At 32.1% G+C, this 27,092-nt stretch overlaps 1 protein-coding gene across 1 annotated transcript; it reads right to left on the bottom strand.

Moving 5' to 3' along the window:
* Positions 1-1,498: 1,498 nt before the first annotated feature.
* On the bottom strand, positions 1,499-27,092 carry LOC139853821 (BTB/POZ domain-containing protein At4g08455-like). Its single transcript, XM_071843171.1, has 4 exons — positions 26,805-27,092; positions 25,453-25,962; positions 1,806-1,999; positions 1,499-1,688 (listed from the first exon to the last, which is right to left on the bottom strand). The coding sequence occupies exons 1-4, from the start codon at positions 27,090-27,092 to the stop codon at positions 1,499-1,501; spliced, it is 1,182 nt and encodes a 393-aa protein (XP_071699272.1).

The raw sequence follows: 27,092 nt of genomic DNA, 5'->3' as shown, positions 1-27,092 counted from the left end.
TCCCATTAACACCAACAACTGGCAACTCCACCCATTGTCCTTTAGATCCAGAAGGACCTTTAGGATTTTGAACACCCTTAACTTCTGATTTAGGTTTCCAAACTGTGTTATTCGATAATGGCTTTCTATAGTAATCATTAGTTTGAAAAACCTTTTTATCATTTGTTTTCACCGAAACGGAAGTAAACACTGGTGAAGGTGATCTCCTATTAAAGGAACGATTTGGACTAAGATCAACCTTTCTTCTGGGTGTCTGTCGAATGGGTCTACAATTCATAGCCCTGTGTCCCAACCTCCCACAATTGAAGCAGTTAACATTATCAACATCATGAGAGTTAAACAATTTGCGTCGAATTGGTGAAAACTGTCTCCTAGGTGGTTCAGTATGTTGTCTAGTCGTAGGAGGTGACGAGACTTGTTGCTTAACAGTCTGTCGATGACCAGGCGGAACATACTTGGACACATTACCAGACTTGGAACTCGCACCTTTTGGTGGTTGTTCTACTTTAGAACCTGTTTCGTCTATCCTTCCCTTACTGACAAACTTAGGTGACACTCCCTGAGTGTTCTTCTTCTTATTCTGTTTGGGAGTCACAGTGCTCTTAGACTGAGCCTTTTGGCTTTCAGTCATCTTACTAGCATTAGCAGGATTTTTCAGAATGGTAACCGCTTTAGTGACAAGCTTAAAAGGTTTGTTGTCTTTCTCAGTGTCGATATCAGTATCTGACTCTGTTTCATAGACAACATCTAGAGATTTCTTTGACTCAACTACCTTACCAGAACTCTCAACAGTTGTTTCCTTAGGCTTACCATGTCCTGGTTCTACAACAGGGCCCTTACATTTCTCAACAGGTTTGTTAATATACTCACCCAAAAGTGGCGGGGCAACCTGGTTGTAACCTAAACCCTGCTGTTGAGGAGGATTCAAAGTCTATTTCACATAAGACATCCTCTGCCAATTGTCAATCCTAGCTTTCTCAGACTCGTATTTCAACTTAAATGAATCCCTTTATGCCTTAAGAGTCTCTATCTATCCCAAATACATAGTAATTACTTTTCCATCATCTATAACAGTTGATTTTAAGTGACCTACCTGATTTTCTAAAGACTTAATCACATCAACATAGTCTTTCTGTTTATTAAGGTAGAAAAGCGCATCATCATAATTCTTTTTATTAGTCTGATTTTCCAAACTTAGGTTCTTAAGGTCAATTCTAAGCTTAGAACAAGTCTCACATGTAACAGATATCTCATTAGCTTAGTGATAACACATTCAAGCCTCTCAATTTCCTGTTCATAACCAATGCTTTTAGAACAAAATAGAAACTGAGTCAATACATACCTTATCATTATCGGACGTGTTGGCCATGAATGCATAGTCATTTCTTCCAACCTGAGAATCTGCATCTGATTCTGATTCTGACTCTGAGCCCGTACTATCCGAGTAATCAGCCTCATAACCTCCTTTACCCTCACCATGATCTGAACAAACTGGATTCTAAATAGTAACAATCTTCTCATCACCACTCTTAAGATTACAGTTGAGCAGATGTTCCAACTCTTTCCTGAACCAAGTACCAACATGATAACTCATCCCTTCTTCTTCAGCTTTGCGAAAATTATCATACAACCTATCTTTAATCCTTTTCCTGAAACAGAATTTCATAAGCTCTTCTGCTCTCTTCAACCTAGCATCACATTTGCACACATAGCATGTGCAATTCGGATTATCCTTACCAGTACAACCTGCATTTTTTTGAACAATTCTTTCCTCTTCAATTTCTGCTTCGCTTTTACCTACAAACACAACGTTAGCTTTCTGTGTATCGACCAAGATGGACCAGTCACATACTTCATCCGCATACGTTGTAGTCAAAGCTTTAGATTGAACTGAACCCGAAAATTCTTTCTCTACAATTACATATTGTGGCGTAACTGAGATGGTTGTCTGGTGAAAATGATCATGAAAACCAGGCTTTGGTGGTCTCGTGCAAGTTTTCTTAAAGTGACCATATTCATCACAATTGTATCACCTAACCTTTGACATATCAAAACCAAACTTCGAATCTCGATTTAAACTCAACGATCTTTGTCCTGTTCTCTTCAAGTACTTTCTAGCCCGTCTCACAATGCTACCTGTAACACCCCGCCAAAATCGCCATTAACGCGGATGTTAACTCTGGTCCCAGTGCTCGGCTTGACTTCTAAGTAACAGCAGAGTTCTACAGCGGAAGCAAAGTATCTAAGTACCTGAGACAAAACATGCTTAAAAGTGTCAACCAAAATGGTTGAGTGAACAACATAGGTTTAATAATCATAATAAGTTTTTAGACCATAAGATTTAAATAAGCGGTTTAATCAGTTCGGTAGTAGTGCTGGTGAAAGGACCCATTCATATACATTATAAACGATTCACAATAGTTGATTACATTGCGAGGTATTTGACCTCTATATGATACATTTTACAAACATTGTATTCATTTTTAAAAGACAAACTTTCTTTACATCAAAAATTGACAGGCATGCATACCATTTCATAATATCCACTATCCAACTATAAATTGATTTAATAATAATCTTTGATGAACTCAATGACTCGAATGCAACGTTCTTCGAAATATGCTATGAAAGACTCCAAGTAATATCTTTAAAATGAGCAAATGCACAGCGAAAGATTTCTTTAACACCTGAGAATAAACATGCTTTAAAGTGTCAACCAAAAGGTTGGTGAGTTCATTAGTTTATCATAATCATTTATTTCCATCATTTTAATAGACCACAAGAATTTCATTTCCAGTTCTCATAAATATACGTCCCATGCATAGAGACAAAAATAATCATTCATATGGTGAACACCTGGTAACCGACATTAACTAGATACATATAAGAATATCCCCTATCATTCCGGGATCCTCCTTCGGACATGATATAAATTACGAAGTACTAAAGCATCCGGTACTTTGGATGGGGTTTGTTAGGCCCAATAGATCTATCTTTAGGATTCGCGTCAATTAGGGTGTCTGTTCCCTAATTCTTAGATTACCAGACTTAATAAAAAAGGGCATATTCGATTTCGATAATTCAACCATATAATGTAGTTTCGATTACTTGTGTCTATTTCGAAAAACATTTATAAAAATTGCGCATGTATTCTCAGCCCAAAAATATAAAGGGTAAAAAGGCAAATGAAACTCACCATACTGTATTTCGTAGTAAAAATACATATAACGTCATTGAACAAGTGCAAGGTTATAATACATATTTCGTAGTAAAAACGTCATATAACGTCAATATCTTATAATATTTTAATTTCATCATGATACTCTTACTCATTATTTCCTAATCGTTTCGTTTAATAGCTTTTAATCGTCTTTTATATCGTGTTTATAATAATGATAATAATAGTAATCAAAATAATTAGGTGTTACAAATATTTGTTTTAATTACACTAATATTAATAATGATAGTTACTATAACATTATTAACGATAATACTAATAATTATCTTAATGATAATATAGTAATAATAATAATAACAATAACAATAACCATTTTTAAATAATGATATATATATTAATAATGATAATAATCATAATAATACTAATAATAATAATAATTGGATAATAATAATAATACTAATTATAACTTTAACGATAATAACGATAGTAATAATAAAAAAAATAACAATTTTTAATGATAAATCCCTTTTATTGATAAAGATAATAATAATGATAATAATAAGATAAAACTAGAACGGTGATAAAAACGACGATAATAATAATCATTTTTAATAAAAATATCGAAAATTCAATTGATTATAACTTCTAATCCGTTCATCGAAACCATTCGATATCTAAAGGAAAAGTTCTTAATTTTTCGCTAGCTTTCCAAGGACATGCATATCTTATACCTTATCTCAACCGCAAGTGTAACTAATTCAACATTCAACCTAACCTGTCTAATGGCAATATCAAAAGTACAAGCATGCATAATCCTAAATAGTCGAGCACTAGTCAGGGATACACTATTAGTATGTAAAAGTTAAATTATGAGTACTCACGTATCAATATTGAGATTCAATATTGCAGGAAAGGTACGTAGACGCAACGGAAATGATAAACACTATATTGACCTCACGAGCATACCCATGAACCATACTCAATCACCTCCATAGCTATAACCCATAATTTCCTTAATCCTATCCCACTCGAAAAACAATTTCGAAATCACTCGGACAGCACTCCGTCGTAATATTTTATGTATACTAATAATATCTTGAAATAATACGGAGTAAATATATATGTAAATCGATTGAGAGAGTTTAGAGAAAAATATTTTCAAGTTTCTATGAAATAATGAAACCTATTGAATTCTATTTATAATAGATTTTTAAATTATTAAAGTATGAATTATTAAAGTGAATTATTAAAGTATGAATTATTAAAGTGAATTATTAAAGTATGAATTATTAAAGTAAATTATTAAAGTATGAATTATTAAAGTAAATTATTAAAGTATGAATTATTAAAGTGAATTATTAAAGTTAAAGTAAAGTAAAAAGAAAGTAAAGGTAAAGTTTAAGTATAGTAAAAGTATAAAACTATGTACGTATAATACGCGTATAAATATATATAATATTAATTTAAATTGTTATATATATTTAATAAAATAAAATATAAATATCGTTATCTTTATCATTCTAGTTAAGTAATGAGTTGTCAGAAGTGGTTCTAGATATTTATAAAAGTTATATACGTTTTAATAATAAAGTTCTTTTTAAACTGAAAACGTTTTTTTTACGTTTGAAACCAAATAGATCAATCGAGTCTTTATGAGATTCAATCTTCCACTATCCTATGTCTAGTTCTCAATGATTGACAATTTGTTCTTATTTATAAATCACTTTACCATTTTCCGAATATTGTTAAAATGGAAAGATTTCTCAAATCAACGTGGGCCTTTCAACAGAGACTTGTAATCATAATTCAATATATCTGATAATTCAATCAATTGATCTTATCTTCTAATTCCATTGATAAACATTTTGAAACAGATACAATCATGTAAAGTATTTAATCTAATATTTTGTTTACGTTTCAAGTTATAATATATATACACATATACATATATAATCATATTCGTTTAATGGTTCGTGAATCGTTGGAACTTGGTCGAGGTTGAATGAATGTATGAACATAGTTTAAAATTCTTTAAATTTAACTTAACAAATATTGCTTATCGTGTCGGAAACATATAAAGATTAAAGTTTAAATTTGGTTAGAAATTTCCGGGTTGTCACAGTACCTACCCGTTAAAGAAATTTCGTCCCGAAATTTGAGTGGAAAGGTCGTGAATGATAATAAGTATGTTTTCATGATGCATACGGGCTGAAAATTAGAGTTTTATCATCAGCGAATAATTTGGATAAACAATCCATTTATATGAAGAGTACGAATGAAGCTAACATAGAAGAGTGAAATGAGTAAGTGTAGATTCATCTTATCATTTGACGTAGATATGATTGATTCCCATATTTCAAGGGATTTGAAGAAAATCTTCTTAATAAGATTTGACTCTCCGGTAATCAAGGGAATTAGGATCTGCTTTAAATGCGATCGTCCATTTTAATTATTCTGTCGGAGATTTTCTTATAAATTCACCTCCTTCATTTCCTTACAACTCACACCTTCTGTTGATGCATTTTATGCAAGTCCCTAGACATCTACCCACGTCCATTGCAGGTACAACAGTTTACAGGCCACCATGATTGCTCGTTATTATCCTATTTGTGTTTGTATGTGGTTACAGCAACTGCAGGAACGAGATGTAGATGTTTAACTATGTTAGACTTAGTCAGACGTCCGAGTGAAGCCTCACTCGTACGGATGACAGGCTTATACGCACGGTTGATGCTGAGCTAAGTCACAATTACAATCTAAATGAGAAGACACGAGTGAGTGATCACCCGTACGGCTGATGAAGCCAACTCGTACGTGTGATGAATGAATCGTATGGGTGAGTCAACAGCAGGGGTATATAAAGTCTTATGTTCTTCATTTTAGGTTAAGCCTCTCATTTGTTACACACACTCAGATCTAGTGAGCTCCTCCGATTCTCTCTCAGTCCAAATCACCCAGGTGGTGAATAATAGCTCTAGGTGTTGATCTAATCACACTTGATTTAGTTGTGGTTTGACTAAATTAATCAAAAAAAAACTTTACCTATTCACTAGAGGGTTTGATTCACTTATTCCGCCATTGTGTTAGTTAAATCTGTTGATTTCTAAGTTCCTAGTCATGTTTCATCACCTTCTATTCTTTCCCCCACAACTCATATTTTAAAGTATTCATCAATATGCTCCATCCAGTTCTGATTCTCGATATACTTCTAACTTTCATATCGGTCATTCTTCTTTTTCATCTACCGCCGGAAGAATCTGTTTACTTCTACTATACTCTTGGGTTTATAGTGTTTCTAGTTCTCCCGTGTCTTTATATTGCTATATGCATCGATATATATGGTTTATAATTTTTGGTTTGTCGTTGGGCTTTATATGTTCCCTTATATTTCAAAGTCTCTGCTTCTGTCTTCTATAATCATTATCATTCACAGTTAATGCTCTCTTTTATTTGCTGCAATTTATACCCCAATTTCTATTTCGGAGTTTTGTCCTTTCGTTTCTTCTTCTTGCGATTAAGCACCGCTTGTAATGGTCCAGAATTCACAGATATGAATTTCAGAATGAACATTGTTAATGTTCTAGGAAGGAAATTGTGATGGCACGATCTTGACTTGTCAAATTACTAGAATACCTTGGAAAAGGCCGAATCATCAAGAAATATTTTCTTGATATTTTAGAGGTTAAATAGAATACAAGAGTCGTATAACATGGCACGTGATGATGTTATGATCTGTGAATCATCACGTTCCATTTATAAACTCAGCATGACTTACTGTAATATAATCACATTGATCAAGTGTCATTATATTATACTAATTCATGCTTCAGTTCCCAACACTACTTCAAAATATTCCTATTTTAAACTTGAATGTTTCAGAATTTAGAAACTAAAATAGTTTCTTTTATGATGTAATACAGATAGTGCGAAGAGGTAAATGATTTCAAATAAGAAAAATTAAGAAAATATCTTCAGAAATATGGAGGATATTTATAATGAAAGATATGATCATATTTTAGAATTTCTAATATCAGAGGATGATGAAGAATATTGTCTGTAAGGGTTTAGTGTCTGGAGCAAGGTATTCGTTAATGACTTCAGCAGACACTGAATCATTTGGATTCTTTGAAGGCAGGTTCAGTCTTTGTGATTTGTCCACAGCCTCCTTCATACTTTGCTCAATCCGTTTTCCAGTTCCAAAACTTCTCTATTTCTGAGCTTTGTTAATACACTAATCTTTATCATCAAACTTTTTACTGCTAAGGTCGTTTACAGTTTTTGTTGCTTCATCAGCATTTTGAGAACTAGTTCGCGGTTCAGAGTATTTTTCAGAAACTTCACATTTGAAGTATGTAAGCCTTGGAAATAGACGTTATGTATAACTGTTGGCGTCAACATGCTGTGAGATTTCAAAATACTGATTGCTAACTCCCAATGATTCGTATGACAATTCTCGTTACAAGAGGCAGATGAGTAAATGATGAGGTTTCGATAAATATAAAGATTCTTCGGAATGCCCAAGATCAGTGAAGTTGTTGGTAAGTTTATTGCTAATGTGGTGGAATATGAAAGGTTCTCCGGTAACAAAAGGGTAATCACATATATCAAAATTATGATAAGGATACTCCGAATGAAAAAATCGAAGTTGTCTTGCTGGAGCTGTGATATAATTTGCTACTTTGCAAAGGAATTGCAAGGTTATTTTTGCTAATAAATGCCAAAAGATCTGACACAGATATGTGTTGAATTATGACTTTGGTTTCGAGAGCTTTTTAAGTACATAACTGTGGGTAATATGTGGTTGGATCATCATCTCGATTGCTCATTATTTGAAGTGTCTTCAGAGATTTTCGAAGGGTTTGAACATAGATTGTAATTGTTTGTATACATTTGATGTTCTAACACACTTTTGAAGTCAAAGTATAGCTTTGAAAGATGTAGGAATCTAAAAGTAATGGTACCGGTTATATCTCGAATTGAATTCTGAGATTTTAAATCAGAATACGTAATTGGGTTTGAATGAGTATGGTTGTTTTGATTTCTATGAAAGAATGTATATTATTGTGAAAGTAGGAAGTATAATTGATAATTTGCTTAATCTGATTTGAAGAATGTAACATATTAATTGTGAATTTATATATATCTCTCGGGTATTACCTACCCGTTAAAAAATTTTCACAATTAATATTTTGTACATAAGAATTTTATTACAGTCTTTATGAAAATATATATGTATATATTCTCCTCAGATGTAACATAGATTTTAATGAGTTAATACTAAATTAAACTCATTCGATTTACGGTTGGAACTAGAATTGAATAATTCCTTGAAGGTTTAGAGGTTACATAAGTATTTCTTCAATAATATTGAAATTATGAATCAATACTTCGTTATTTGTTGAGAAGTGATGTTGGTTTTCGTTAAATTCTTGTGAACTTCGCAAAGTACGAATGATGTTATCTGAAAAGTTTCGGTTACATCAATGATGAAGTGTAAAATCAAATATATACTTGATTTATTAGGAATTGGAATTTGTTGAATTGAGACAGAGATTGTAGTTAACGATGGTTTAGTCGCGGGTGAGGGACGTACATTATTGCATATTTGTAATATGAATGTAGTTAAGATTCACACACAATAGCTTAGCATGGAAAGATTTGTTTTTTATTTCAAATATATATATATATATATATATATATATATATATATATAATATATATATATATAATTTCTTCAGAGGGAATGAGTTAATTCTTCATAACTTGTTGATACAATATACACGTTATTGATTCATAATGATGTCCACAGTGATTCTTGAACTGACGGAGTTTGTGATGTTATAGGTGTTGTTGATTCTGATGTTGACTGTACTGACGATGATGGTGACGTTGACGGTACTGTTGATGCTGTTGGTAAAACAAGTTTAACTTGTTAATCACACACCATTTTTGTCAGGGTTTCTACTCTTCTTTCTATCATTTTGATTCGCTTAACTGATTTATGGTTAGGGCTAGATTAGATAATCTCTAAGACTTTAGAGATTATATAATCACCGCGGAATGTTTCTCCAATGAAGTTATGAATTAATACTTCGTCAGTTATTGTTGTTGGTACTCCTTGGTATCTATGGTGCGTATGACGTTGATGCTCGTGGGACAGATTGTGAAGTTGAGGTTTACAACGCGGTTGTGGTTGGAGGTGGTAATGGTACTGTTGGCGTTGATGATGGTGGTACTGGTTATGCTGCTGGTGCTGCTGCTGGTGTTTGTAATCTCTGCACCATATTCTCTAAAGCCACTACCCGAGCGCGAAGTTCGTTGACTTCTTCTATTATTCCAGGATGATTGTTGGTCGGAACGAGCGGATAAATAAAATCTAGAGTTTGATGTAGTATATAATCGTGACGAGATACCCTGGAAATGAGAGAGAAAATGGTGTCTCGAACAGGTTCACCGGTAAGTGCTTCAGGTTCTTCGCCAAGAGGGCAATGTGGTGGATGGAAAGGATCTCCTTCTTCTTGTTTCCAATGATTGAGGAGGCTACGAACCCATCCCCAATTCATCCAGAATAGGTGATGACTGATTGGTTGATCCATTCCGGTCACACTGCTTTCGGAGCTTGAGTGAGATTCCATTTCGGAATCCGAGTGACTTGAACTGATGACAAATTCCATTTCGTACGATTGGATAAAGGATTTTCGATATAAAAATGATTTTTCGGCTACCGGGTGGTATTCTATTTACATAGGATATCTATATATAGAGATCAAAAGATTTCATAGATTACGGAGGAATTTGCGGGGTATGTCAGGTAAAGTTTAAAGTAACAGATACGATAAGATATGATTTAGCAGATACGCTAAGATATGAAGTTTGTCTATACACTACTCATGCAATTAATGTAGCAAGACGTGTCTAGACTAATAATGATAAGCAGGTAATTTCCTATGGATGATAAGCAGATGATTTCCGACTAGAAATGATAAGCAAAACTTTTGACATGCAGACACGGTCGAAGTGCAGACTCACTAATGCATCCTAACGACTTATCAGTTAGACACACTAATGCAGACCTGGTTCGCTAAGACTACCGCTCTGATACCAACTGAAAGGACCCGTTCATATACATTATAAACGATTCACAATAGTTGATTACATTGCGAGGTATTTGACCTCTATATGATACATTTTACAAACATTGTATTCATTTTTAAAAGACAAACTTTCTTTACATCGAAAATTGACAGGCATGCATACCATTTCATAATATCCACTATCCAACTATAAATTGATTTAATAATAATCTTTGATGAACTCAATGACTCGAATGCAACGTTCTTCGAAATATGCTATGAAAGACTCCAAGTAATATCTTTAAAATGAGCAAATGCACAGCGAAAGATTTCTTTAACACCTGAGAATAAACATGCTTTAAAGTGTCAACCAAAAGGTTGGTGAGTTCATTAGATTATCATAATCATTTATTTCCATCATTTTAATAGACCACAAGAATTTCATTTCCAGTTCTCATAAATATACGTCCCATGCATAGAGACAAAAATAATCATTCATATGGTGAACACCTGGTAACCGACATTAACTAGATACATATAAGAATATCCCCTATCATTCTGGGATCCTCCTTCGGACATGATATAAATTTCGAAGTACTAAAGCATCCGGTACATTGGATGGGGTTTGTTAGGCCCAATAGATCTATCTTTAGGATTCGCGTCAATTAGGGTGTCTGTTCCCTAATTCTTAGATTACCAGACTTAATAAAAAGGGGCATATTCGATTTCGATAATTCAACCATATAATGTAGTTTCGATTACTTGTGTCTATTTCAAAAAACATTTATAAAAATTGCGCATGTATTCTCAGCCCAAAAATATAAAGGGTAAAAAGGCAAATGAAACTCACCATACTGTATTTCGTGGTAAAAATACATATAACGTCATTGAACAAGTGCAAGGTTGGCCTCGAATTCACGAACCTAAATTAATTATATATATTTATGTGTTGGTCAATATTTATCTAACAAATTAGGTCAAGTCATAGTGTACCACAATCCTAATGCTCGAGACTAATATGCAAAAGTCAACAAAAGTAAATTTGACTCAAAATAATTTCCAAAAATCTATACATGATTAATATATAGTTTAAATATCGTCGTTTTATATTTTTAAATATTTTTAAAAGATTTATTAGAGTAAATAATATAATTTATTTATTAATAAATAAAATTTTATATTAAATTTATATAATAAAATATACTTTTATATATATTAAGTAATAAAATTTATAGGGTTCATATAATATCATAAAGATAATATGATAGGTATTATTAAAGTAAGTTATTACACGTAGTAAAATATGTTTGTATCACATATTTATTTGATAAAATAATATCGATAATGATAGTAAGTAAAAGTTGTATTATTTTGTAATAATAATTATTATTATAAAAATATCAATATTTATAATTACTAAGATGACATTATGATAAAACGATAATTCTAATTATGATAACTTTAATATTTACGATAATTTTTAATATTATCTTTAAAATAATAATTCTATTTAAAATAATAACAATAATGATATTTTATAGTAACAATGACATTTCTATTAAAATGATAATTTTTGTTAAAATGATAGTTTTAATACTAACGATACTTTTAATAATAATAGTAATGATAAAAAATAATAAGAACGATAATTTTATCTAAATCAATATCTTATAATATTTTAATTTCATCATGATACTCTTACTCATTATTTCCTAATCGTTTCGTTTAATAGCTTTTAATCGTCTTTTATATCGTGTTCATAATAATGATAATAATAGTAATCAAAATAATTAGGTGTTACAAATATTTGTTTTAATTACACTAATATTAATAATGATAGTTACTATAACATTATTAACGATAATACTAATAATTATCTTAATGATAATATAGTAATAATAATAATAACAATAACAATAACCATTTTTAAATAATGATATATATATTAATAATGATAATAATCATAATAATACTAATAATAATAATAATTGGATAATAATAATAATACTAATTATAACTTTAACGATAATAACGATAGTAATAATAAAAAAAATAACAATTTTTAATGATAAATCCCTTTTATTGATAAAGATAATAATAATAATGATAATAATAAGATAAAACTAGAATGACGATAAAAACGACGATAATAATAATCATTTTTAATAAAAATATCGAAAATTCAATATTATAACTTCTAATCCGTTCATCGAAACCATTCGATATCTAAAGGAAAAGTTCTTAATTTTTCGCTAGCTTTCCAAGGACATGCATATCTTATACCTTATCTCAACCGCAAGTGTAACTAATTCAAGATTCAACCTAACCTGTCTAAGGGCAATATCAAAAGTACAAGCATGCATAATCCTAAATACTCGAGCACTAGTCAGGGATACACTATTAGTATTTAAAAGTTAAATTATGAGTACTCACGTATCAATATTGAGATTCAATATTGCAGGAAAGGTACGTAGACGCAACGGAAATGATAAACACTATATTGACCTCACGAGCATACCCATGAACCATACTCAATCACCTCCATAGCTATAACCCATAATTTCCTTAATCCTATCCTACTCTAAAAACAATTTCGAAATCACTCGGACAGCACTCCGTCGTAATATTTTATGTATACTAATAATATCTTGAAATAATACGGAGTAAATATATATATGTAAATCGATTGAGAGAGTTTAGAGAAAAATATTTTCAAGTTTCTATGAAATAATGAAACCTATTGAATTCTATTTATAATAGATTTTTAAATTATTAAAGTATGAATTATTAAAGTGAATTATTAAAGTATGAATTATTAAAGTGAATTATTAAAGTATGAATTATTAAAGTAAATTATTAAAGTATGAATTATTAAAGTAAATTATTAAAGTATGAATTATTAAAGTAAATTATTAAAGTATGAATTATTAAAGTAAATTATTAAAGTTAAAGTAAAGGTAAAGTTTAAGTATAGTAAAAGTATAAAACTATGTACGTATAATACGCGTATAAATATATATAATATTAATTTAAATCGTTATATATATTTAATAAAATAAAATATAAATATCGTTATCTTTATCATTCTAGTTAAGTAATGAGTTGTCAGAAGTGGTTCTAGATATTTATAAAAGTTATATACGTTTTAATAATAAAGTTCTTTTTAAACTGAAAACGTTTTTGTACGTTTGAAACTAAATAGATCAATCGAGTCTTTATGAGATTCAATCTTCCACTATCCTATGTCTAGTTCTCAATGATTGACAATTTGTTCTTATTTATAAATCACTTTACCATTTTCCGAATATTGTTAAAATGAAAAGATTTCTCAAATCAACGTGGGCCTTTCAACAGAGACTTGTAATCATAATTCAATATATCTGATAATTCAATGATTTGATCTTATCTTCTAATTCCATTGATAAACATTTTGAAACAGATACAATCATGTAAAGTATTTAATCTAATATTTTGTTTACGTTTCAAGTTATAATATATATATACATATATAATCATATTCGTTTAATGGTTCATGAATCGTTGGAACTTGGTCGAGGTTGAATGAATGTATGAACATAGTTTAAAATTCTTTAAATTTAACTTAACAAATATTGCTTATCGTGTCGGAAACATATAAAGATTAAAGTTTAAATTTGGTTGGAAATTTTCGGGTTGTCACAGCTGGTGTATATGATATCGATACTAACCATTAGTTACCCTAAACACATCACGTTCGTGTCATTCATCGTTATTATGTATCCATTGACCAGCGGTCATCCGGATAGAGACGTCACCCTCAATAGCGCTATCACAATAACTAAGCTTACCAAATTCCAGTAATTAACGATATCATGGTAGGGATTAAGCATGAATCAAAGCATGTTAGCACAGTTTGAACTGATCAAAATAAAGTTTGAGTACTTGTGTCTAAGCGTAAAACAGTTTTAAAAGCAAGCATGTGTCTCACCCCAAAGTTCAAAATAAGTATATAAAGAAAGTTAAAAAGTGGGGCTATGAAGTTCACCTTATTAGCAGATAGGTATTCCACGCAAGTAGTAAGAATGGAGTGTGTAAGCGGAGATCTCAACCTAGAGATGTAATGTTCGATTAGGTAATGTCTAATAGACATATAGCTTATTTATTAATATAGCAAACTATATTAACAGTGATCGTTTTTCGAGAAAAGTTATATTTATATAAGTGATAATATACTTAGTGTAATTAAATGGTACCATATAGATAGGTGTATAAGTTATAATAATAATAGAAGTATTATTCTTTAGTTAATCAACTATTATTTAATCTTATCATTATATGTTACATATATAGATATACACCTATGTGAAACATACATACATATATTCTTTATTATTATATTATGTATATGTTTATAACTATACTATATACGTATATATCTTATGTATGTGTTACATATATATTAGTGTAAGATGATACATATATATACACTTATTACTCTTAAGTTTACTAACTTATATAGCTTACATAATACACATCCATTCATACATACACACGTACATGTACATACATATATACACACACATACCTATAATGTATACATGTACATACGTACGTATGCATGCATGCATGTACGTACACCATGTTCACAACTACTTTACTAAGCCCTAATTATAACCTTTTACCACAAACTTAACCTAGTAACTTTAACATAAAATCATAAGTTTTTAACAAAATAACTAATCATGATCATTAGCCCTAAACCTTTTTAATCATACTTAAATCATCTTCATAATCTTCTTTTTAAACCTTATTCTTAATCTTTTAATCGTATCCATCTCATTCACTAATCCTCTAATATCATGATCATACTTATAAACCCTAATCTTTATTAACCATAATCAATTTCTTTTATAGCCTTTATCTATACCAATTTGTTCATACTCTATGTCATATTCATATTCTTATAATCATATTCTTCATCACTATCCCTATTCTTATTGATTCTTTAACACATAAAATCATAACACTTTTATTTGTATTAACCATATTATTAACATAATACTTACAATTTAACATGTTAAATCTTATTAATCATAAACTTATTACATCTTCATGATCAACATAATTCATAATACTTATAACAACCTCAAGTAAATTAATTAACAAGTGAGATTTATCTAGGGTTAGTATACCTTACGAAGGTTAGAGACTGAGACTATAATGATGATGATGGTGATGCGAACAGAAAACAGAATCTAGAAGCAGCAGCAACAATGACTCACGACCCAAAACAAGGTCCGTTTGGGTCTTCTTTGATCACGAATAGAAAATAGATTACAACAGTAGCAACAACGACCCAAAAGGTGGTTTCTTGGACTGTTTTTGGCTCGACACCACAACAGAAAATAGCAGCAACAGACGAAGCAACAAAGAGGTCGTTTTTGGGCTGGTTGATCATGAAAAGAAACAGCAAGATAGCAGCAGGTACAGCAGGAAATTAGGCGAATTGCAGGAGGGTTTTAGTCGTTGCAACAGGTAGTTTAGGGGAGCTGAATGTGTCAACTTGCAGATGGAGTTTTGAGGGTGTTTTTAGTCGATGCAGGCTGAGATTTCTTGAGGGTTATTTAGCAACAACCAGCAGTTTTTGTGAGGATTATTGGTCGACAGAAAAAGCTGTGATGGGGATGTGTTACTGCAGATATTAGTCGACTAAAAAAGAAGGAATAGGGGGCTGGAAACTGTCGACTATTGCAGCAAGCAAGGGATTTTTTTTTTTTTTTTGGCGTGTGATTTGTGATACAACACAAGAAAATTTTGAGGCTAGGAAACAATTTATGAGTTGGATCAAGATTAAGATTCATGAAAGACTTAGTGATCAAGTTAATAATTTCCTGTTTAATCCTTACAGCCGATTATCTATCCCATTACATATTTTTTTTTACGGTATTATTTATTATTATTATTATTATGTATTATATATATACATTTTTTTATATAATTATTATTATAAATATTACTAAGATTAGGATTATATTTTATTTAAATATTAGACCCTAACTTTTTATAAATTTTATTGGGTTCCATTTAGTTTTAAATTTACAAATGTCACCATTTAATATTATTACATATAGTTATTTTAGTATTAGGGTTAGGTTTTAACATTAATGAACCTTTAGGGTTTGAGTTTAGATTATTAATTACTATTAGGTTTAGGGTTTCAGGTTTTTAATTACAAGCGTTACTTATATAGCATTTAATATGTCGTGTTAACAACCCTAATGATGAGACACAGAACAAGAAAACGAAACCCTAAGGGTAAATTAGTAAATTCAGAATGGAAATTTGAGGGTTGTTATAGTACCTCCCCGTTAATTTAAACTTCGTCCCGAAGTTCAGGTAGGCTTCTCGGATGCATCAGCGGTTGAGAAAAGATGGGGATGTTTTTCGTCTCATTTGGTCTTCACGTTCCCAGGTATACTCGGGGCCTCTACGTGAATTCCAACAGATTTTTGGCAATAGAAATTTTTTTATCATGTTTCAAGCATTTGACCTCACGATCCATAACTTTTACAGGTTCTTCTATGAAGTGCATTTTATTATCAATGCGGAGGTAATTAAAAGGGATAACATGAGTGTAATCGGACTAGGTTTCCTTAAAAGAGATGAAGATGCCATACAAGCTTTCCAGTAAACTGGGTGCATGAAACGCGACATGAACATTACTAGGCTCTAAACCTCGAGTGTTTATGCCACCATACTAGGGCAGACCAACAGATAGGAGTACGTGGAGATTACGGCCATGTAGTTTGATGCATAGCTTGTGTTTGATATAGTTGGTGTTTAGATTTAATTCCGAAAGATTAACCATAGGCATGATGCCTACGATTTTTAAGGAATGCGAAATGAGATGCCAGCCGAGGGGTCATTAATCTGGCTTATATGCAAAGCAAGCCATGATTACCAAGATGCCCTCAAAATGGTCTTGTGGAAAAGATGTTGTCCAATATATTACAATACATGTGAACTTATTCTTGGAAGAAATTGTGGAGGCACACTGTCGAATGTAACTTTATGATTATGATTTCCGTTAGGTCGAAACAGAGGTCGAACCCTTATCTAGGATAATCATCTAGTTGCAACCAACGAGGAGAGATATTTGGAGTAAACAAATAAATGTCATATACATTTAAGGTATCTCCTTTAAAGAAGATAGCGAGGATTTTAGATTCCCATTACTAAAAGGAAACCGTATGGGAGGTGTGATCTCTGATCGAGTTAGACGTTCTCGCACCTATGGCGAGTCGATCTATCATTCACTTATGAGTTTAAGTGCGGATGAGAAGAAATGAGAATCATTGGTTATAAGGAATAGTGTACACCAGGTGAGAAAATCTCCAAAAATGCTTTCTTGTGCCAAAAAGATATTAAATCATAGAATTGACGTTTTACGAGGTTGCTGTGATTTAGTCATGAGATATCAGAAGTAAAATCTTCTCAACGGCCCATCACAAAAGGGAAAAGTTGATGAGAATAGAGAGTTTTGATTGATGAACTTAATGATAAGTTTCGGAGGACGAGAGGAATTATGATTGCAAATAATACGAAAATTTTTATATAAACGAGTAATGAAAATTTTTACAGAAGTTCGAGTCGTTTAAGGTGACAATGTAGAAAGGAACGAAGTTCTTAGTAAAACTAAAGTTATGTACAACATGTACTATTTTACGTAAAATATCGTTTGAATAAAAGATATGATTTGAAAAAGTGAGAGTATAATTTTATATGTACTAGTCAAAATAAATAAAGGTATATTTTATTTACTTTGTTATATAAATATATACAATTTATAAAATCTGCAAGAATGGCAGTAAATAAATTTATTTTATAAAATTTTGAGAGGATCGCACAGTAAAATAGTATGTGTAGAATTTTGGTAACAGAATTTTTCATATTTCGGAGGTTACGAGTTGGAAACAGATCGATGAAGATCGAGGGAAGGTATTTTGAAAATTTCGGGTTATTTTTAAGCAACAATGCTGCGAGGTAATGAAATCTATTGTATTTAAATACGGTTGTTAACTATTATTAGGACATATGTTCTTGGAATTCAAAATGTTCATGTGTGAAGCTGTTGCTGACAAGTGAGATATGAATGGTAGAGTATGAGAACGTGACAGTGAATGTGGTGTTTATAATATCTTCGTTTGAATATTCAAATGAAAATCTTACGAGTGGTTATCGCTTATCTTCGACGGGTTTCCTAATGGGTTTATGAAAATCTACACTAGGAGCGTAATTACAGATAACAGGAAGCATGCTTCGAAGAAGTTTCGGGGGTGTCACTTCAGGTCACTTAAGAACATGCATCCTTCCTTCCAGCGGGGATGTGATAATTAAGCGTCAAAGAGATAAGTTGTTTAAGAAGGAAAGAATGCAAAGCTTTACAACCTTTATGGCATAGGAGAATTTGTTAATCTACTCATGGGTAGGAGATAGATAGTTTGATCATAACGATCTCTTCGTTTATCTATAAATCAGATGATAATTACCTTCATGTAATAACATGAATGGCTTGGAAATTTTTCTTTGATTCACTTTCTATTCCATATGTCATGATATTGGAATTTCTATATGAATTACCGTAATATAATCACGTCGGCCAAGCGTCATTATATTTCACTAATTCATACTTCCACTTCAATATCACCTCATATGGTCAGGACATGTGATCAAAGTTAGATAGTTGACGTTGGAATGTTGAGTCATGAGTGACATCCCTTCACGTGAGTCAAAGGAAACTTTGAATCATAATGGCGAAGTCAGGTCATAGGATATATTTGGATATGATAATAATCACATATTAGCTGATCCTTCAGAGTCGGGATCATGCAAGATGATAGGGTTTTGGCTTGACATCCTTAGGAAAGGATACATAATGTCAGAAGAGGTAAAAGCATGTAGTAAGATGGATTGGTGGTGTAAAGATTAAGGGAAAGCACTTAAACTAAGGCAGGAAAGGTTATAGACCTAAAGATTGCTAAGACACCCACATAAGGCATACATAGAATGCAATCCTGGTTCTCTATAACAAGCCTTGGCTCTCCTAAATTACATAATGAGATAGGTATGGTGGCATTCTATTGTTGGAATACAAGTAAGTCATGGCTCTTATTCTAAGAGTCAGACATGTAAGTATAGTTCCTATAGCAAAGTGTTTCTAAAGATTTGAATGGTATAGGAGTTCTAGGCATAACAAATATAAGTGAACTTAATGCACATAATCTAGAATGTAATGCAAATAATCAATGCAAATGAACAACTCGGTTATAGACTAGACTCACTAATGCATCCTAACTATTCATGTTAGCCACACTAATGTAACCTAGTTCCCTATAACCAGAGCTCTGATACCAACTGTAACACCCCGCCAAAATCGCCATTGACGCGGATGTTAACTCTGGTCCCAGTGCTCGGCTTGACTTCTAAGTAACAGCAGAGTTCTACAGTGGAAGCAAAGTATCTAAGTACCTGAGACAAAACATGCTTAAAAGTGTCAACCAAAATGGTTGAGTGAACAACATAGGTTTAATAATCATAATAAGTTTTTAGACCATAAGATTTAAATAAGCGGTTTAATCAGTTCGGTAGTAGTGCTGGTGTATATGATATCGATACTAACCATTAGTTACCCTAAACACATCACGTTCATGTCGTTCATCGTTATTATGTATCCATTGACCAGCGGTCATCCGAATAGAGACGTCACCCTCAATAGCGCTATCACAATAACTAATCTTACCAAATTCCAGTAATTAACGATATCATGGTAGGGATTAAGCATGAATCAAAGCATGTTAGCACAGTTTGAACTGATCAAAATAAAGTTTGAGTACTTGTGTCTAAGCGTAAAACAGTTTTAAAAGCAAGCATGTGTCTCACCCCAAAGTTCAAAATAAGTATATAAAGAAAGTTAAAAAGTGGGGCTATGAAGTTCACCTTATTAGCAGATAGGTATTCCACGCAAGTAGTAAGAATGGAGTGTGTAAGCGGAGATCTCAACCTAGAGATGTAATGTTCGATTAGGTAATGTCTAATAGACATATAGCTTGTTTATTAATATAGCAAACTATATTAACAGTGATCGTTTTTCGAGAAAAGTTATATTTATATAAGTGATAATATACTTAGTGTAATTAAATGGTACCATATAGATAGGTGTATAAGTTATAATAATAATAGTAGTATTATTCTTTAGTTAATCAACTATTATTTAATCTTATCATTATATGTTACATATATAGATATACACCTATGTGAAACATACATACATATATTCTTTATTATTATATTATGTATATGTTTATAACTATACTATATACGTATATATCTTATGTATGTGTTAAATATATATTAGTGTAAGATGATACATATATATACACTTATTACTCTTAAGTTTACTAACTTATATAGCTTACATAATACACATCCATTCATACATACACACGTACATGTACATACATATATACACACACATACCTATAATGTATACATGTACATACGTACGTATGCATGCATGCATGTACGTACACCATGTTCACAACTACTTTACTAAGCCCTAATCATAACCTTTTACCACAAACTTAACCTAGTAACTTTAACATAAAATCATAAGTTTTTAACAAAATAACTAATCATGATCATTAGCCCTAAACCTTTTTAATCATACTTAAATCATCTTCATAATCTTCTTTTTAAACCTTATTCTTAATCTTTTAATCGTATCCATCTCATTCACTAATCCTCTAATATCATGATCATACTTATAAACCCTAATCTTTATTAACCATAATCAATTTTTTTATAGCCTTTATCTATACCAATTTGTTCATACTCTATGTCATATTCATATTCTTATAATCATATTCTTCATCACTATCCCTATTCTTATTGATTCTTTAACACATAAAATCATAACACTTTTATTTGTATTAACCATATTATTAACATAATACTTACAATTTAACATGTTAAATCTTATTAATCATAAACTTATTACATCTTCATGATCAACATAATTCATAATACTTATAACAACCTCAAGTAAATTAATTAACAAGTGAGATTTATCTAGGGTTAGTATACCTTACGAAGGTTAGAGACTGAGACTATGATGATGATGATGGTGATGCGAACAGAAAACAAAATCTAGAAGCAGCAACAACAATGACTCACGACCTAAAACAAGGTTCGTTTGGGTCTTCTTTGATCACGAATAGAAAACAGATTACAACAGTAGCAACAACGACCCAAAAGGTGGTTTCTTGGACTGTTTTTGGCTCGACACCACAACAGAAAATAGCAGCAACAGACGAAGCAACAAGGAGGTCATTTTTGGGCTGGTTGATCATGAAAAGAAACAGCAAGATAGCAGCAGGTACAGCAGGAAATTAGGCGAATTGCAGGAGGGTTTTAGTCGTTGCAACAGGTAGTTTAGGGGAGCTGAATGTGTCGACTTGCAGATGGAGTTTTGAGGGTGTTTTTAGTCGATGCAGGCTGATATTTCTTGAGGGTTATTTAGTGACAACCAGCAGGTTTTTGTGAGGATTATTGGTCGACAGAAAAAGCTGTGATGGGGATGTGTTACTGCAAATATTAGTCGACTAAAAAAGAAGGAATAGGGGGCTGGAAACTGTCGACTATTGCAGCAAGCAAGGGATTTATTTTTATTTTTTTTGGCGTGTGATTTGTGATACAACACAAGAAAATTTTGAGGCCTTTTTTCTAGGAAACAATTTATGAGTTGGATCAAGATTAGGATTCATGAAAGACTTAGTGATCAAGTTAATAATTTCCTGTTTAATCCTTACAGCCGATTATCTATCCCATTACATATTTTTTTTACGGTATTATTTATTATTATTATGTATTATATATATATACATTTTTTTATATAATTATTATTATAAATATTACTAAGATTAGGATTATATTTTATTTAAATATTAGACCCTAACTTTTTATAAATTTTATTTGGTTCCATTTAGTTTTAAATTTACAAATGTCACCATTTAATATTATTACATATAGTTATTTTAGTATTAGGGTTAGGTTTTAACATTAATGAACCTTTAGGGTTTGAGTTTAGATTATTAATTACTATTAGGTTTAGGGTTTCAGGTTTTTAATTACAAGCGTTACTTATATAGCATTTAATATGTCTTGTTAACAACCCTAATGATGAGACACAGAACAAGAAAACGAAACCCTAAGGGTAAATTCGTAAATTCGGAATGGAAATTTGAGGGTTGTTATACTACCCATACAGTAGAGTATATCCATTCTCTCAAGCTCGTCCTCATCAATCTGATCATAGTCTTCATTTTCAAGATGACTATTAATCACTTGTCCACCAATCATATCGTTGTATGAATTAACAACAATAGCTGTCAATTCCATATCTTCCTGAATAGATTCGCGAGATCTCTTCTTGATATTCTCAGTTTAAAACACATGAGTCTGAGTCTGAGTCTGTTGAATCGGAGAATCTTCAATCATCTTAGTTGTAGAATTTTGAGCTTGTAATTTAGCATTAAAGTAGCCGGACTGAGACGACGGTGCAGACATTTGTGAAGCATTGGCTGATATGTATGCTGTCTGTAGTGGAGCATGAGTACCAGAAGATGAAGCCAAAGTTGATGCAGCAGCAGCTACAGAACCAAGCCTCTTTCTCTTTGCTTCATCCTGAATGTCCTTCTCCATCAACTTCAAAGTAAAAGCTGTTAGTGTCAACGGACGACCTGATGAACTGTACCTGTTCTGAATCTTTTCTATCTCATGATCCCACTTTTCTGGAAGACCATCTTTCAACACCCTTACTGCCTTTTCATTAGGCACCTCAGTCCCATAATCTGCCATCTCTGCAACCAATAATCGATATCTCTCCAAAGTCTGTCCTAGAGATTCTGATAAAAGAGCTGCAAACACCCTCCACTCATCCTTCAAAACCTTACCCTTAGTCGCACGGTAAGTAGCTGTACCTTCTGTTGTAGATTGAAGAGCCAACCAGATAGTATACGATGTTTTGTTTCAGTTCTTAAATTGCTGAAAAATCTCCTTTGACAAAGCTTGGGTTAGCTGAGCATAACATCTACACTCAAGATTGTACTCTTCACGCTCTGTAGGACTAAACTGTGAAGTTTCTTTGGGTTCACCATCTGCTCCGCATGGCCATACATACGGATTCTCAATATATTCCCAAAGTCTAGAATTGACACCGTTTAAGTAAATAACAAACCTAACTTTCCAGTCCAAGAAGTTCTTAAGATTGTCAAGTCTAGGTACTTTATTCGAAGAACCAGATTCACTTTCATTCAGTAATAGTTTTTGTAGTCCAGGTGCAATAACTAATGCACTGTATTCATTCATCACTTGTTCGTTTGTGTCAGACATTTTAATTGATTAAGTATTAAATTTAAAGTTAATTATGAGCTGTTTAAATTTACACGGTCAATTGTCCTTTACACACGGTCGCTTGAATGAGACACACGGTCGAGTGTATGACTCACGGTCGATTGACTGACTAAATTTTGGCAGCACTTCGTTACAAGCTGAGCCTTGGGTATTACTAACTCACACAGTCGATTGTCTATCTCCCACGGTCGGTTCACTATCTCACACGGTCGAGTGACTAACTCACACAGCCGACTGACTTTAGGAAACTAACACAGCTCTGGTAAAACACACACGGTCGGTTGAACTACTCACACGGTCGATCTAAGGACTCACTCGGTCAGTTGTCAGTACACACACGGCCGAGTGTGTTCTTGACAGTAGCAGGTCGACTATTAGGGTTTTCTAGACAAAAATCGATTTTGCAATCGATTATGGATAAAAAACACAAAACCAACAAGTAGAAAACAATAGTGATAACTCCAGAAACACCTTTTGACAATAAAACTACCAAAAATAACGTAGAAAATTCGATTAATTGACTAAAAACCCAAAAACACCAAAAACACCAATTTTGACCCAAAAACGATTTGATCAAGCAAAACCAGAGACTCCAGCTCTGATACCACTTTGTAGACGATTATTATGAGGATCTTAGGTCGCTTGTAATCTATCCTAGAGGCGGAATACACTAGAATAAGGTTAAACTGAGATATGGGTCGTTTTGGGATCGAATAGATCAAACCTAGAGCTAAAACTAGATTAGATCGACACCTAGACGATATATTTCAGTGGTATATGGTGTTAGGGTTCTCTGGAGACGAAAACCTACGACTTAGAGTGAATGGGACGAGTAACTAAACCCGTATATATAGTGAACACAGACACACTCGGTCGAGTGTCTGTGTACACTCGGTCGTCTGACTGACACAGTCGGTCGAATGTCTATACACACTCGGTCGACTGTGTGCAGTTTAACATGTTGATCATTTAATAAATTAAGTACGCACAATCACAAATGTAATTAATAGTCTCGAGTAAACATTATTACATAACCGAAATGTGTTAAACATAAAGACAAATAACGGCTGGGGATTCATGCACCAACATAAGAAATCCAAATGCATTCGTTTAATATCATATACTCCGTAATATTTAATATATACTAATCATATTAATTCATAATATAGTTAAATATTATATATAAAAACATACCAGTATTTTATTATCGTGATTAACTAAAAGATATTAATTAAATAGTTAATTTATGTACATTTATTTATATGCAAAAAAAATTATGGGCATTACACAAAAATACCATAATGCTCATCACATGTTTCGCACGTGTATCACTTAACTGATGTGGACTAACGGTGAGTTAAATTTGAGACTATTTGTGTATTATGTTTAAAACTTAGGACCAACAATTATCAATTTAAACTTTGGGTGTTATCATGATTTTTGATATAAAGTGTGGGGACCAATCATTAAATTTTATAATATAGATTACTGTAAAATACTTGAACATATAAGTCAAATTTATAGTCGATCTTCAAATGATAAAGTGCATGTAAAGTTGCAAACACATCAACAATGTAGCAAGTATTTACAAAACGTTGCTAAAAACCACTTAAAATAGCATGAACCATCACAAGATAGCTCAGTTCCTTACAAGAGGTCTCAAGTTTGAATTTTGTCTAAGACGAATATTAAGTGGTGGCCAAAGCTGGGTTGGAAACTGTCAGGGAATGAGATCGGATAACTCGCCCTCACAGATGGCCCGAACGGGAAAATTCTTCTAACATCATTACCAGTGACAACATCAGGAGCAGTAGTTACTTTTTTAGAGAAGTTTTCTTTTTTAGAAAAATAAGTTTCATAAATATCCATAACAAACCGATGATCTTTCTCCACAAGCTCTACATACCCTTCCTGCTTACTTAGTTTATCCATATTGTCAAAAATCATCGATAATGCAGCATCAAGCAAGTTTTTTGCATTATGTTGATGAGCAAATAAGTAGTTCTTAAGTGACCTTTCCCAGTTAAGTTTTGATATCAAGAATTTTTCACAATAGGTTTTTAGATACTTCACATCGTATTTGTCAGCTAAAATTATGAGTTCACATGCCATGTCATCGTCAAGAGGCGTTTCACCTATGTAGAGAAAGTTAACAAAGGTACGAACAGCCTCATGCGAAACATCACTTAATTTGATAGTGCCACTAAGGGTTTCTTCCATTTCGGTTGCAAGCATGGCTCTGAACACCGGTGAACGGTCAGCCTATTTATTGAAATCGAGATAAGTATTAGTTAGTTTCTGGATGGCACTTGTGTACTTTACCCAACAAACGATAACTAAAACATAGTAAGCAGGATGCACTGTACGTGAAGATAAATGAGATAAAATGTAAAAAAGTTACACCAACTTTTGTCTAGAGTCACATATTAAAAAGCTAGAAGATTAGAAACATGAAATTAATTAGATTGAGGTGACAAAAAGAACATTGTATATATATTCATTTAGAAGATTAGTGAAAATCAAATTGTATATATATTCATTTAGAAGATTAGCGAACAGTAAAATCAAATTATATTATATATATATATATATATATTCATTTAGAAGATTAGTGAACAGTAAAACCAAATTGCTTTCAATTATGAAACCCACTTTTTTTAATATTATATATACCAAACATCATAAATTTAAATCAGATGTAATGTTGGCGTAATGACTGTCCGCACAAAAAATTTTGGGGTAATGAGTCTCAATTTGTAGTAATTCGTGATTTTAAATTTTGTGTTCATTAGATATTACCTGGATTTTAAAATTTTGAACACACAATCCTTTTTGTGAGTAAAAATTAAATTGCAATCCTTTTCGGGTTTGTGCAAATTGGAGTTTACCTTAATTGTCAAATTGAGTAACTTATGTTACCTTTTCGAGCCATTTGGCCAATAAATTACAATGTCTACAATATATACTTCAACTACAATGTCTACAATATATACTTCAGACAATAAATACATTGACAAAAGAGCAAATTCAACACAACATAATATCAATTTAATATAAGTATCAGTATGAGTATAACCAGTAAAAGAAGGGAATAAATTACTAACCAGAAGGGCCTTATTAGCAGGAACAGGAACCGAATTAGCAACGGGTTTACCCGAATCCAAATCAACAGCAATCAAAACGATGTCAGAGAAGAAACGGTCAGTTGATGGGTGATCATAGTCGGGTTGAGAGTCAAGTGGGTCCCAAAACATAAGAAAACTAACTTTGGATTTTAATTCTTCGTTTTCAGTCTTAATTGCTTTCACATAACATGCTCTACAAGTACCAGCAGCTTCACTATCAGAGTCGGAATCGGCGGACATCCATTTACCACAAGCTATGCATGTCAT

Source organism: Rutidosis leptorrhynchoides, chromosome 6 (genome assembly GCF_046630445.1).
Source record: "Rutidosis leptorrhynchoides isolate AG116_Rl617_1_P2 chromosome 6, CSIRO_AGI_Rlap_v1, whole genome shotgun sequence".
NCBI lineage: Eukaryota > Viridiplantae > Streptophyta > Magnoliopsida > Asterales > Asteraceae > Rutidosis > Rutidosis leptorrhynchoides.
This window is presented reverse-complemented; position numbering and strand designations above follow the sequence as displayed.